The 15,644-nt window shown below is 40.8% G+C and overlaps 1 protein-coding gene across 5 annotated transcripts in view; it reads left to right on the top strand.

The window, feature by feature from the left end:
• The window catches only part of daam2 (dishevelled associated activator of morphogenesis 2), a 240,386-nt gene that overhangs the window by 209,749 nt on the left and 14,993 nt on the right, over nt 1-15,644 (top strand). For 4 of the 5 annotated variants that reach the window (XM_029766845.1, XM_029766846.1, XM_029766849.1 and 1 more), the window contains 7 exons: nt 780-838; nt 1,144-1,328; nt 1,804-2,091; nt 4,252-4,359; nt 8,441-8,470; nt 10,506-10,612; nt 13,636-13,720. In XM_029766845.1, the coding sequence (XP_029622705.1) occupies nt 780-838; nt 1,144-1,328; nt 1,804-2,091; nt 4,252-4,359; nt 8,441-8,470; nt 10,506-10,612; nt 13,636-13,720 (862 nt within the window). The remainder of the gene's footprint in view (nt 1-779; nt 839-1,143; nt 1,329-1,803; nt 2,092-4,251; nt 4,360-8,440; nt 8,471-10,505; nt 10,613-13,635; nt 13,721-15,644) is intronic. The other variant, XM_029766848.1, reaches the window with a different exon arrangement.

Here is a 15,644-nt window from a genome sequence, read left to right as displayed (position 1 = left end):
CCTCAAACGCAAGGCTCTCCAGAGGGTATTGCAGTTTGCACAATGCTTCACCGGGGGCAAACTACCTGCCCTCCAGGACACACACAGCACCCGATGTCACAGGAAGGCTAAAAGATCATCAAGGACAACAACCACCCGAGCCACTGCCTGTTCACCCCATTATCATCCAGAAGGCGAGGTCAGTACAGGTGCATCAAAGCTGGGACCGAAAGACTGAAAAACAGCTTCTATCTCAACGCCATCAGACTGTTAAACAGCCATCACTAACATTGAGAGGCTGCTGCTGACCCAAATCACTGTCCACTTTAATAAATGAATTTAATAAAAGTATCACTAGTGAATTTAAATAATACCACTTTAATAATGTTTACATGTCCTACATTACTCATCTGATATGTATATACTCTATTTCATACCATCTATTGCATCTTGCCTATGTCGCATGGCCATCGCTCATCCATATATGTATATGTACATATTCATATTACATCCCTTTACATTTGTGTGTATAAGGTAGTTGTTGTGAATTTGTTAGATTACTTGTTAGATATTACTGCGCTGTCGGAACTAGAAGCACAAGCATTTCACTACACTCGCATTAACATCTGCTAACCATGTGTATGTGACAAATAACATTTGATTTGATTTGAAATGGCCCATTTTCCTCCAATCCATGTATTGAATTGACCGTTTGGCTCGATTTGGCATGGACCATCGAGCCCTGTTACCAAATAGACTTTGATCAGGTTAAGAGCCATGTTGTTTGTCTTTCCTCACAGGTTGGTCAATGAAAATGAGGTTAAGCAATGGAGAGACCAAGCAGAGAAGTTCAGGAAAGGTAAAACGGGATCTTCTAGCTCTACTTGTTTGAAACATCGCCATATGCTGGCCATAGTGCAGAAGTGCATCTATGGAATTGTTTTATGCCTTTGGCCAGAGATGCAGAGAGCCGTGTGTGTGTATTTGTGTCTGCATGTGTCTTTCTGTTTGCTTGTGAATGTCTACTCTGTGTCTACCGTGTGTGGGTGTAGTGTGTGTGTTTCTGTTTGTGTGTTTGCAAGTCCGAGTGCTTGTGTGTGCGAATTTGAGAATATACAACAATTTGAACAGCAATGACATCTTCTACACCATGTGCTCTTTTAGACCACGCAGAGCTAATGGCCAAGATGGAGCGGAAAGAGAGGGAATGTGATACCAAGACGCAGGAGAAGGAGGACATGATGAAGACCCTCAACAAGATGAAGGACAAACTACAGAGAGAGGGAGTGGAGTTGAGGTCAGCGCGGGACCAAGTGCTCGACCTGCACTCGCGCATCAGTGACATAGCAGTAAGCATGCTGTCACAATGTCTCTTCTTGTCCCACTGTTTTAGGCTGTGTCCACACAGAGACGGATGAAATCGTATATGCAGTCATTATTGTCTGTTTTAGTCCATCAAAAGTCAAGTCTCAAGTCAATTATTTTGGGACAAGATGCAAACTCGCAGAGGCGGACATATTATGTGTATTTTTTGACGGACAATAATTTCAGCTGTCCATCATCCAACAAATAACTTCCATTGAAAAGTTTTCATTATTAGATGCAAAATCTCTGTATGTCTGTAGCCTTAGGGTTGGCAAATTGTAGTTAAAGATTGAGATTCAGAAAATCTTTATTGTCCCATTGCTAGCAATACAGTTTCAACAGTATACATATTTTTACACATATTAAGAAAGGGTAAATAAAAGTATTTAATAGATTGTTTGATTTTCTTATTTCTAACTAGTAAACATCCCGTCATTTTGTCTTTCTTTCCACCAATAGGGTGACAGCGTACCTTTCCCTCCTCCGCCCCCTGGTGGCCCCCTCCCCCCTCCCCCCATGACCGGAGGCTTCCCTCCGCCCCCTCCCCCTCTGCCATTCAGCTGCCCTCCTCCTCCCCCTCCTCCACCTGGAGGCCCTCCTCCTCCTCCTGGAGCTCCACCCATCTTCTCTGGAATCCCACCTCCTCTGGGCCCACCTGGATTTGGTACTACTGCTACCATGCGCTCCAAGTCTATCCCGCAGCCCTCGCACCCGCTCAAATCCTTCAACTGGGCCAAGCTGGGCGAGGTAAAGTGTACTGGTCTGTTGTCTGATTTCACTGAAATAACCACTTCTTGGGCAACATTTAATATAAATATATTTGTGTTAATGTACAGTACCAGTCAAAAGTTTGGAAACGCCTACTCATTCAAGGGTTTTTCTTTATTTTTACTATTTTCTACATTGTAGTATACTAGTGAAGACATCAAAACTATGAAATAACACAAATGGAATCATGTAGTAACCAAAAGTGTTTTTCTTCAAAGTAGCCACCCTTTGCCTTGATGACAGCTTTGCACACTCTTGGCATTCTCTCAACCAGCTTCACCTGGAATGCTTTTCCAACAGTCTTGAAGGAGTTCCCACATATGCTAAGCACATGTTGGCTGCTTTCCCTTCACTCTGTGGTCCAACTCATCCCAAACCATCTCAATTGGGTTGATGACGGGTGATTGTGGAGGCCAGGTCATCTGATGCAGCACTCCATTACTCTCCTTCTTGGTCAAATAGCCCTTACACAGCCTGGAAGTGTTTTGGGTTATTGTCCTGTTGAAAAACAAATGATTGTCCCACTAAGCGCAAAGCTGTCATCAAGGCAAAGGGTGGCTACTTTGAAGAATCTCAAATATAAAATATATTTAGATTTATTTAAGATTTTTTTTTTCACTATTATTCTACAATGTGTAAAATAGTAAAAATAAAGAAAAACCCTGGAATGAGTAGGTGTGCAATTTAGACTATGAAGAGGTTGTTAGCATTCCAACTAAGTCCTTACGTTGGTGATTAATGAACGTATATTGCAACAGAGCACTGTGCTAGCATTTCACTATGCGCTGATTGGAGCCCATTTTGTTGAATTGAGTTTCTCAGGACAGAGAATATGCAGTAGACTCTATTCTGCCCTGGGTTAACTTTTAGTAAGTACATAATTTGTTACATGGGTCATTCCACGAAATGAGTGTCTTTTGCATCCCAATATTGAATTTTTAAAGCCTGTTATATTAAATGAAGTGCCCTTTAATATGGACCACATAGATAATTCAATTAATCATATTTTTTATGTGAGTTGAGGCTTGCTAAAGTGCCAAGATTCTGCATTTTGACATACCCTCCATCAACCCTGTGTCATTTCTCTGAAGATTTTAACCAAGTTTCACCATCATTGTAAAACCCTAGTTATTTTGTTGCTTTGACAAAGTCATTTCTGAAGACTATTATTTATTTAATGTGATTAAGGATTTATTTAGATATCTCTCTTATTTTAAGGTCAACCCTGTTACGTGAACTGAACTCTCGTTTTAATATGGTGAAACTGTTCCTTTATCAATATTTGTTTCAAAACAAATATTGAACATCTAATAGTGAAATCATAGAGTAAAACAGGTAAGCCGGTTCTACTCTTTTTGGCCATTATCTGTTGTTTTGTGGTGGAAAACTGAGCGAGTCAACCATAACACTTCAACCCTGTTACTCATAAATAGGCTAAAAATGTTTAAGTTTCATTTTTTTGGTGAAGCTTGCATTCAATTGCCAATCCCTGTTGCACACAGCAAGCTTCATTACTGGTCACAAGGGGATTTATGGCTGATTTAAGAAGAAATTGTCAACCATGTCACGGTCAACCCTGTTACTCTTTTTGGCACTTAATTGGTACTTAATATAGTCATTTTTATTGAACCTCTTGAGATGGGAAAACTATTAAGTTGACAAAATGTTTAAATTAGTTGAAATAAAAAGTTTATTTTGACCTAGTTACACTTCTCAAAAGATAATGCAGGATTAAAATTTGCCCGAAATGACTAACATTGCTAACTTGCTAGCTAATTAGAAAAATAGTAGGCCTATGTAGTAGACTGTTCTGGGGCTAACTATTAGTTAGGACATCATTTATTACATTGTATAATTGCTAACATTCTTACACTTACATTTGTCTGCAATAATCTCTGGCACACAGCACATGCAGTGCCCCCCCCCAATCCTCGATTATTACCGTTTATAATCTGGTGTAGGGTGAAGTTGCCCCTAGACGGTGATCTTGGGTCAATTTAACATTTCCCCCACTAATTATTAAGTTGAGGATCAGTGGGAGGGGAAGCTGATCCTAGATCTGTACCTGCAGGAAACTTCAGAGTTTGTAATCCACCCTCAATTTATGGCCACCCTATGTCCCGCTTGTGTACCCTGCAGAACAAGATCACTGGCACCATCTGGCACGACGTCGATGACCTGAGAGCCTTCAAGATCCTCGACCTCAAGGACATCGAAAAGATGTTCTCGGCCTATCAGAGACAGCAAGTATGGACGCTTGGATAAGTAAAACAGCATTTTTAGTTAGTGGGGCGTTGTCACATAAACTGTCAAATATCGTGGGGATTGATATGTGTCTGTGTGCGTACATGTTTGTAGTGTATGTAAAATATATAGACATGCACTGTGTGGTTGCAGTGGCAGAAAGGGATTGATTGTGTTTGAAGTAATGCATTGAGCCTTGATATCTTGGTGTGCGTGCATGTGCGTGTCTATGTGAGACAGAATGTATGTGTGCGTGTGTGTGTGTACGGGCGCATGTGTGTGTGTTTGAGTGGTTTTGAAGAGGACCTTAGTCCCAAAGCCATGAGTCTGGCTTACTCACGGCTTTATGCTAACCTTAGGTGCTGTTCCCTCCTAAATGGCTGATTGTGTGAATGTCAAAGAGCTGGAGCGTGCAGTAGTGTCTTCAGTGCATTTGGTAGGGGGCAGGCAAGGTTCTTCACGGGCTCATGAGCAGCACCCCAAATGGCACCCAATTCCCTATATAATCCACTACTTTTGACCAGGGCCCATTGACCTCTGATCAAAAGTAGGACTGTGGTGGTCATGAAATTTAGTCAGCTGGTAACTGTCATGCAAATAAGTGCCGATCTTACGTTAATTGGCTGTTAATTAACATAGACATATTAAGTATCTCTGGGCCTACAAGCCACTGATTCGAACCTTTGGAACATCTAGGGCTACATTATAAAAAGTGTAATAAATCCATTTAATATAGCCTATACAATCACAATAAATCCATTATTTGTTTTAGGCAGCTCTAAAGAAACTATGATATGAAGAAAGTGTAGCCTATTTCAGAAGAATAGAATAACATATTCTGAGTCGTCCTTATGTTAGGCCTTGATCTGGCTATGCCATGTGGGTGTGGGCTACACTGGTTCATTTAGCAGACAAGATTTGTTTATAATTCCAGTGGTATAATCTTTTATTAATTTATAGTAATAAGAATACAATTGAACATAGCTGATTAAAATAGAAAGGATATTTTTCCCCAAACGATTTCCGCCTACACCAGTCGAGAAATTCATTTCAACAATAATCTTCATTTTAATTTGACTTTACAAACAACAAGAGGGCTTAATTGGAGTCTATTTATTCGGAGCCTAGACCTATATAAAATAACTTAACTGGCTATGAGTGCAAACATACTGTGTTGAGCATTTAACAAAGTGATCATTTGAAACAGGTCCTCCTATATGCTTAATTTAAAGTTATTTATGCAACTTTAGTTTTGATACAAACCTTAGGCTATGCTGTATGTTTTGATTTCTAATACATTCTAAGGCTGCATGATGTGACTCTATTGAAATGAGTCTTCAATAAAGTCTTAAAGGTTGAGACCGAGTCTGTGTCTCTCACATGGATAGGCAGACCATTCCATAAAAATGGAGCTCTATAGGAGAAAATGTGTTTTTTCCCGGTAAATAATCAAGCATACCGTAAATTCCGGACTATTAGCCGCAACTTTTTCCCCAGGCTTTGAACCTCGCAGCTTAAACAATGACGCGGCTAATATATGGATTTTTCCCACTTTCTATTTTTTTTTCTACAAAAAAACACATTCTGTGACGTGCTCAGTTTTTTGCCGGCATGAAGCTTTCATTAGACCAATGAAATTGCCGAACGGGTTAAGGTCAAACAACTTTTTTGTTTACTGTTTAGATTAAATCGAGCGCTCTCAAACTTCCCATCATTCTGATTAGGGTAGTCATTTTGTCACCCTCATCATGGCAAAGACACGGAGAAATGCATATGATGCAGCTTTCAAGTTGAAGGCGATTGATCTGGCTGTTGGAAAAGGAAATGGAGCTGCTGCACGGGAGCTTGGTCTTAATGAGTCGATGATAAGACGTTGGAAACAGCAGCGTGAGGAATTGACTCAGTGCAAAAAGACAACTAAAGCTTACTGCAAATGTTTTATTTTTTGTTACAAGCCGTGTTTCGTTAAAGCCTATTTATTTTTGTTACAAGCCGTGTTTCGTTAAAGCCTATTTATTTTTGTTACAAGCCGTGTTTCGTTAAAGCCTGTGTAAAGTTAATTTGTTTCAATGTACCGGTAGGCACCTGCGGCTTATAGACATGTGCGGCTTATTTATGTTCAAAATAATATTTTTTTTTTAAATTCAGTGGGTGCGGCTTATATTCAGGTGCGCTTAATAGTCCGGAAATTACGGTAATTCAAATTCATTACATAGGCCTAAATGAAATTGATTTTATGTTCAGTACTAGATGTAATGCAAGATATCCTTGAGTGTCCTGAATGGCATCTGCCAAATAAAATGTGTTATTTGATGGTGTATGCATCTTTAGGCCAGTGCTTGACTCATTTTGGGTGCCGGTGCCGTTTGTATTTAGATACATTCTATAGGTGCAGGAAAAATAATAAAAAAAATGTTTTGTTGCTCAGTCTGATTGGGTAAAGCGAAGCAATGTGCTTAATATTAGGAAACTTGTAACTTTTTTTAATAGAGACCATCAAAACTCAGTTTTCTCATGCAATTGCATAGCATAGACTTTAGAAATGTTGCTGCAACATAGGCTTATAGGAACACTTTTTTAATTCTATGCATCAAGCAGCAATGAGGAGCTGGATCTCGCTACGTAACAGGTGATCCAATTTCACCCTGAATACCAGGGCTCTCATGAAGTGTTTGATTTGATTTTCGATGGCATTTGCATTGATGTCAATGATTAGAGGGACAATCTAGCGCTGAATATCAGGCCATTAGCGACTGGCCGTTAGCAAGTTTGGTAGGCCACTAATTACTATCAATGGCAACAGAGCGCACTTTTGGAGAAGCCTAGTTACTATGACTCAACGATGATGTGGAATTTGACTGCAGTCATGACTTGTGACTGCCGGTGTGGCAGTAATATGATCATCATAATAGCCCTAGTCAAAAGTAATGCACTCTGTATGGAATAGGGTGCTATTTGGGACGCAGCCATGGAGTAGGCTAAAACAAAGGAACCAGTCAATATCGTCACTGTCATAAGGACTTACCACACCCCACACTTAACCAAAGACTTATATTTCTGTCAAGACCTTGAAATAGGGTGATTAGGGGACACTGCGCTACAGTATTTGCGTATAAGCCCTTATACTATAAGGGAACGGAAAAGGAGGATACCTAGTCAGTTGTACAACTGAATGCATTCAACTGAAATGTGTCTTCCGCATTTAACCTAAAAACCTTAGCTGCTAGTTAGCTATTGTGACTAACTATGCCTATACATGTTTTTGAAGCTAATGTACTTAGCAATGATTTAATCATGTACACACACCCATTTTAAGTCTGTACCGGTGTACTTAAGCGAATTAAGGCTAACTAATCCAGTGATATCAATGGTAGGTCCTAATTATCTTCAAATCTCCCAATTGGGTTTGTATGCAAGATGGATTAATCAGTAATTCGCTGGTAAGCCTAATATCAATAGTTTATTAAACAATGTTTTACCCACAGACTTAGTAAGAGGGTCATAAAATGGCCCATATGGAGGTGTTACCATAGTTTGTGTAACATTTAAAAAAACATGTTTTATTGGTTTAATCAAGAGGTCTTTCGACTGCCAATTCCTTTGCACTTGTTGTTCTTATAAAGGGTCAGCTGTGATTAATGACTCACTTGAGGACGGTAGTGAAAGTGATTCATGAATGATATTTATTTATACAAGTAACCAATGTTCTCGTCCTACATTGACAAGTGCTGTATTCCGTTTGATGGTATTCCAATGGTTATATATGACTAGTCTTCCTTTATCGACTTTTAATTGGTCATTTTATCCACCAATATCATTTTTTGATGGGTTGTTTCCCAAAACCTTTTATAAATTCATCGCCACCAGTAGTGATGAAACAAGCCCTTGAAGACTTTCGATGAAGCAAGCCCCTCCAGAGACATCTGCACTTTTGCATTCTAGTATGTAGTGGTGTAGTCTCTAGTTGCTCTATAGCTAGCTACTGTGGTTTTGCCTTTCTTTGCTGGCTTGAAGTGCTAACCTTTGCATGTGTTTCGATTTTGGTCTCTCGCTCTCTCTCTGCACTCTCCGACTACCTGGGCAGGAGCTGCTCACTAACCAATCGTTCAAGCAGGTGAGTCTCGGGTCTCTCGTGCTCCGACACTGTTACCTCTGTCTCTCCTTCCCTCCCTCCCTTCCTCTCTCCCTTCTCCAAGCACACATGGGCTGCCACATGTAGTGTTTGAAGTAGCTAATGGAGTTATTGGTCTTTTGACCTCAATGGGGACTTTCTGGTGAATTCAAGTTTTAAATAAAAAATGTAATACATATTGGAAAATGAACCATTTATAGTATATTTTAATTAATTGGCTTGCTTGATTAGAGGTTAATAAGCATTACAAATGTGTTCTAAATGGATAAAAAGGGTTAAATTCGTAAACAAATAAGATAACAGCAGAGATAGATTTGTTTTAACAGTGATGGGTTGTAGATTGTGCTTTTAATGATATCTTAGTACTAAAACTGTCCGTTAGATAACATATCTAAAACTTTCAGTCAGCTCATGACTGACAGTGAATTTGAAAGTGTCATGGTCAAATGGGGTAGCAGGGTTGGGATCAGTTCAATTTCAATTCAGTCATTCAGGAAGTAAGCAAATTGGAATGTGAACTTACTTCCTGAATTGACGGAATTTATATGGTATTGACCCCATCCCTGACATGTACAGTACTTGTGGGAAAGCAATCAGTGTTAAATCATCAGTCAGTTGTTAACAGCACTTCTCAGTTTTGACCTTTAGTTAGGTTCATGAAGCCTTTAATGCCCCTAGTTGGGTTCATGAAGCCAAAGTGTAATTTCAATATCAATCATCATTGTCATAACAGTCATCAGCATTATCATAACCATCATTACTAAACTACAATGAACAAAGTAAGAAAAGTATGAAGCGGAGCGCAGTTAAGTCCACTTAGCTAAAGCCAACAAACTAGTGTGGCCAAGAACACAAAAAAAGGTTCCCCCAACTACCTTTTGATCACCCCAGTTCATTGTAACAATTATAAAGGTGTATACATCTTGAGTGCATGCGTGAGTAGAGAGAGATAGCAGGGCTGGGCGGCTGCAGTACAGCAAATGGGAGTGATCCCTTGACCCTGTGCCATCCTGCCAGTCAGGCTTTGCGGTAGAACTATTGGTCAATGTGGGCATGGAAGAAAAGCATCTTTCTTTGGAAGCCAGTAGCTGTTTCACATGCGTCATCCTCCCCGTAACCCCAAAGGGACATTTCGGAAGTGCAGGAAGCCTGCTCAGGCCATAAATAAAATACTTTTGAACATTTCAACCCCAGACAGTTTTTAAACATCTATTCGTTCCCCTTGTGGATTTTTTAATACTACATTTGTGTGAAGCTTACCAAAATATCTGACAAGCCGCCTCGAGCCCAGTTCGTAGCGCCGTTTCCTGCCCTTTCGGAAATGTTAATGGAATAGCCTGCGCTGTGTTCTTGATGGTGACTCACCAAAAAGCTTTCCTCCCAAGACCTATTTTAGATTTTCTGCTCGCACCGACATGGACTTTTGATGCTCTTTTTTTCATTGCTTTTCAGAGCTGTTTTTATATGCCTGACTGCAACGCTTCATTACATCAAGATGTTTATAAAACCTCCATAATGCTCTAATAAGTGACGTGTGTGAAACCTGACATAAGCACTCGGTGACAGTTGAAAACCTTTCCTGGCCAGGTGCCTTTGCCAATGGTTCTGGGAAGGGCGATTGTGACCAAAGACCAACATTGGCAAAACCTTAGCATTCAACCATAGGGAGGGTACAGTATGGTAGTATTGTGGACAGACTTCAATGTAGAGGCTTTAAATACCCTTCTCCTGCACTAAAGTGTCCATTTGTCACATTTCACATGAAAAGAAGTGGCATCACACGTCTTCCATCCAATCATTTGCTAATTGGCCTTAAACTGAATATGGGTGCGTCCGAAATGGCACCCGTATTCCTTATAGTCCACTACTTTTGACCAGGGCCCGCCTTGGTCAAAAGTAGTGGACTATAAAGGGAATAGCGACACCCAATTCGATTCTCACTTGAGGTGTCAATACTGTATACTGTCAGACACTGAACTCGTTTCTTCTCTCCTCCCTTTCTTCTCTCTCTGTGAAGAAAGAAACAGGCTCGATGGATGACCTGTACCTGAGCACTCGCAAGGTGAAGGAGCTGTCGGTAATCGACGGTCGTCGCGCTCAGAACTGCGTCATCCTGCTCTCTAAGTATGCACAAGTCTTTTGATGTAACCCTGGGACATCAGGACTCAGTACATTTAGACACATACAGAATTAGAGGGGGGTACAAAGAGGTGGAAGGAATAGTTAGAAGGTGGACTCTGGGATTGAAACTCGGTCTGGTAGGGAACAATATATGTATGTGCCTAGAGCGTTACCACTTCACAACAGCCACCACATATAGGACTCAGTGTTGTTTTGTTACGCACATCACATTATAGTCCAGTCTCAGATCTATTTGTGCTGTGTAGCCAACTACTATGATCGTTATAGGAGTTAGCTATACAACACAAACAGATATAGGATCCAGGCTAATCGCATTATAATTCTCAACCCTTGTAACCATAAAGATGGCATTATATGGCCTTTTTGGCATCTATCTTTGCAATATATTATGTTAGAAATTATGGAGGTACCCTGAACTATACTGCAAAGTAAGTACACGATAACTCAATTGACGCCTCTGTGGTGCCATGGTAGCAAGGAGGTGGAGGGACGAGACCTCCGAGGGTCAAGCGTTCCACAGAGATGCTGGCCCATGTTGACTCAGATGCTTCCCACAGTTGTGGCAAATTGGCTGGATGTCCTTTGGGTGGTGGACCATTCTTGATACACATGGGAAACTGTTGCACGTGAAACACCCAGCAGCATTGCAGTTCTTGACACACTCAAACTGGTGTGCCTGGCACCTATTACCATAACACTTTCAAAGGCACTTAAATATTTTGTCTTGCCCATTCACCCTCTGAATGGCACACATCCATGTCTCAATTGTCTCAAGGATTAAAATCATTCTTTAGCCTATCTTCTTCCCTCCATCTACACTGATTTAACAGGTGACATCAATATGGGATCATACTGTAGCTTTTACCTGGTCAGTGTATTTTTAATGGACTCCTCAAGGAGGAGGACATCTGTTCAGGAAATGCAATTATATGGCGTAGTAGTCATTTAGAAAAGCAGGGATTTTTAAACTGGAGCCTAGGATGTGTGATTTGAAAAACATGACATTCCTTTTTGCTGATTTGTCGAAGTAATTGTGGAATCACAGTTATAAACATGACTGAAATGACAAATGTCTAAAACTAGACAAACAGTATAACTTCTCCTCGGGGGATGTCCAGTCACATAACATCTTGACTGGGATCAATTTTTGTCACTTCAAGGGAGCTAATTCACAATATGGCCTTTTGTATGCTTTAGTGCCCAAAGAGAGATGATTGAGAGTCTTGTCCCACTTCACAGATTAATAGACAGGATTTTAGAGCCCCCACATGCCCTGGAGCTCAGGTCTCTGTCATTGCCTACGTCCCAAATGGCACCCTATTCCCTATGTTGTGCATTACTTTTTACCAGAGCTCTATAGGCCTAAGGGTCCCATTTAGGATGCCGCCACTGCCAATGGCTAAAAACTAGTGGGTACATACACAGGCCCAACCAGTTCCAAATGAGGTCAGTCTGTAGTCAGTAGGGCTTTGTTGTGTACTGTGTACTGCCAGAGAGTGTCATCGATCCAAACCCAATGCAGTGGGCATTGATCAACTCTGCTGCTGACAGCAGTTGGCCATACTCCCGAGGTCGAGTATGGTCTGGTACAGCAGTACAATGTATGGAAGTTACCCTACAGTACTACAGTACATTGGAGTGATTGTGTTGCTTGTACTGTTAGTTTTTCATTCGTCAATCTTTTGATTATGTTATAAACTAGTTGATATGCTAGTATTTGAGCAAAACCAATTTACTGTGGATAGCGAACTCATTTTGCCAGGCTATTTAATGTGAAATGCTTTGTTTTGTTAGGCTCTAATTTGGAGAAAATAACTCACGGACACTTGAGAAGCTTAACCAAGTTTAATTCTTCCCAAAGGGTCGATACAGACAAAAAAAAACATTTCACACAAGCACTGATATTTAACCCTTTCTCCTAGGCTGAGTCTTCTCCTCCACAACTGAACAGCCAATGCATCTCTGTTGCTAGACAGAACCTTAGTGATATCTGTTCTTCCTCACTTCATCTAACCAGACCTCTACCCCAAAGTGCTAACTCCTCCCCAACTCAAGGCTGTCATGGTTATTGATTCCATACTGTGTCTCTTCTCCTCCCAGAGTATCCCTGATGGCTAACAATAACATATCCTGACATAATGTAAAGTTATACATCACCCTCTCTCCCTCAGTGACATTGTTAGTTTCTAAGATCTCCACCCGTCTCCCCTTATCAATGCCTATCACATATAATCGCTTCCCTGCACTCAACACATTACAAGCTTAGTTGCACACATTATATACTTTCCTCCTATAACCCTTGACTTCTGGTGTAGACCCTCTAAGCCTTAGCACTCCATCAGTGACATGAATAAGTATATTTTCATATTCTCAGAACCCAACAGTTTGCATTGTGTAACACATTTCCTAGTGGGGATAAGCTATATTGACTTTTCAATATGAACCCACATTGATTGGGCCAGTAACTGAAAGGTTGCTGGATCGAATCCCAAAGCTGACAAGGTAAAAATCTGTCATTCTGCAAGGCAGTTAACCCACTGGGAGCCGAAGACGTGGATGTCGATTAAGGAAGCCCCCCGCACCTCTCTGATTCAGAGGAGTAGGGATAAATGCGGAAGACACATTTCAGTTGAAGGATTTCAGTTGTACAACTCACTAGGTATCCACCTTTCCATTAATACATTTTGACATAGAGATCCGGCATTTACAAAAGTACACTCATTGGCCCAAGTTGGGAGCTGCATCATTCATGGGGGATGACATGTTTACTGTTGCCTTGTTAAGAGAGAGAGTTTGTTTTACTGTTCTTCAACAAGGCATTGTACAAGCTAAACTGTGGGTACAAATTACATTCTAAATTGAATTAAAACACAGTAAACAGAAGACAAGCGAGCTGAGGCAGTTAAGTCACATATAGTGTAGATACTGTATCCCTCTTGCCTCCCTGCAGTTTGTATCATCATTGCTAACTAAATCTCTTGCGGTCTGTTGGTCTGTCCTCGCAGGTTAAAAATGAGCAATGAGGAGATCAAGAGGGCCATTCTAGAGATGGATGAGCGGGAAGAGCTAGCCAAGGACATGCTGGAGCAGGTAATTTATTCTCAATAAAAAATTCATTAAAAACAATCCTTTCATATCTTGATTACATTGAGACACGAGCACGTCTCTTTTGTTATTTGTGTGAATACTTGGGAATCAATTTCCTAAATTAAATTCATTTTTAGATGAATTCCTGGTGATTCAAGTCTTTTTTTTTTACCAAAAAAACGACCCCCCCCCCCAAAAAAAAACACTGGCGGAAGGTATTGGCCCTCGGGCCGCCTGTTGCCGACCCCTGCTCTACCAGATCATCAGTAGACTCCATCACCATCATTTACTGACCCTCTCCAGAAGATTCAGCATTCAAAGAATTGGCCCCTATTGGTTGACCTGACCTGTCATGATATATTGCTTGTTTGTTTGTTCGTTTTTGGTTATGAAGCACAATGACATTTCTATTATGAAAATAAGTTTAATAAATTATTATTATTATTGTTAAAGGGGTAGTTCAGCATTTTACAATTTAATGTTAAATGGTTCATCACCCAAGTAGACCAGTGACCAGGAGAAACTGTAATCCATGGTTTGTTTATTCTTTAAATATCAAATCAACTCAATATTTGGTGCCTGTTTAAAGAAAAAACCTATAGTCACAGAGGAAAGAGATAAATAATTCCTTTTGCCGGGCAGACTTTTATGCAAAGTGAGTCTTGCGGCGTGCATAGACATTGACAAAGAAAATCAGGTTAATGCTTTGCTTAGGGACACAACAATAAAGTAGACCACATGAGAATTAAGCCACTTTCTGGCTACATCCCGATTCTCCCCTCTTATCCGAAGTGTGCACATGCACACTCCCTGTCATAGATTTAACACGGGTGGAAACTCCTTCCAACCAATGCTCATACCCATCCTATGCTTTTAAATCCTTTACTGGACGTGTGCAAAAGAAGGGTGGAGAATCGTTTTGGCATCTACTGAAGTGTAACTCAAAATATCAGACTTAAGATATTTACCTGTATACAGTACCAGTCAAAAGTTTGGACACACCTACTCATTCCAGGGTTTTTCTTTATTTTTACTATTTTCTACATTGTAGAATAATAGCGAAGACTTCAAAACTATGAAATAACACATCATGTAGTAACCAAGGCACAGAGCGCACCGGGCTATGAATGCGCACTGGAGATACAGTGCGCATCACCGCATAACCCGGTGCCTGACTGGTCACACGCTCCCAAAAGTAAGCACGGGGAGTTGGCTCAGGTCTAAATCCTGACTCCGCCAACCCAAAGCTTCCTCTCGGACTTCCGTCATTGCCGTGACTCCCAGTCTCGTCGCCGTTCCTCCCTCGCTGCTTCCACCTGTTCCCATGGGAGGCGATCCCATCCGGCCTGGATCTCCTCCCACGTCCAGGATCCTTTGCTGTCCAGGATGTCCTCCCATGTCCATTCCTCCTGGCCACGCTGCTTGGTTCTCTGGTGGTGGGAGATTCTGTCACGTCCGTTTTAAGGAGGAGACCAAGGCGCAGCGTGAGTATCGTTCCACATCTTTATTATGTTGTGAAACTTAGCCAAACAAACAATAAACTACAAACAAACAACAAACTGTGACGACAGAGGTGCAACATGCACTAACTCAAAATAATCTCCCACAAAACCAAGTGGGAAAAACAACTACTTAAATATGATCCCCAATTAGAGACAACGATGACCAGCTGTCTCTCTTTGGGAATCATACAACAACCCAAACATAGAAAAAAGAAACTCAAACGCAACATAGAAAAAATAAACTAGATAAAACCCCCCAGTCACACCCTGACCTACTCTACCATAGAAAATAAGAGCACTCTATTGTCAGGACGTGACAATAGCCCTATTTGGTAAAAGACCAAGTCCATATTATGGCAAGAACAGCTCAAATAAGCAAAGAGAAACGACAGTCCATCGTTACTTTAAGACAAATTCTCAGTCAA

This window comes from Salmo trutta, chromosome 12 (genome assembly GCF_901001165.1).
Source record: "Salmo trutta chromosome 12, fSalTru1.1, whole genome shotgun sequence".
NCBI classification, from domain to species: domain Eukaryota; kingdom Metazoa; phylum Chordata; class Actinopteri; order Salmoniformes; family Salmonidae; genus Salmo; species Salmo trutta.
The sequence above is the reverse complement of the archived record's forward strand: the minus strand, read 5'-3'. Positions and strand labels throughout refer to the sequence as shown.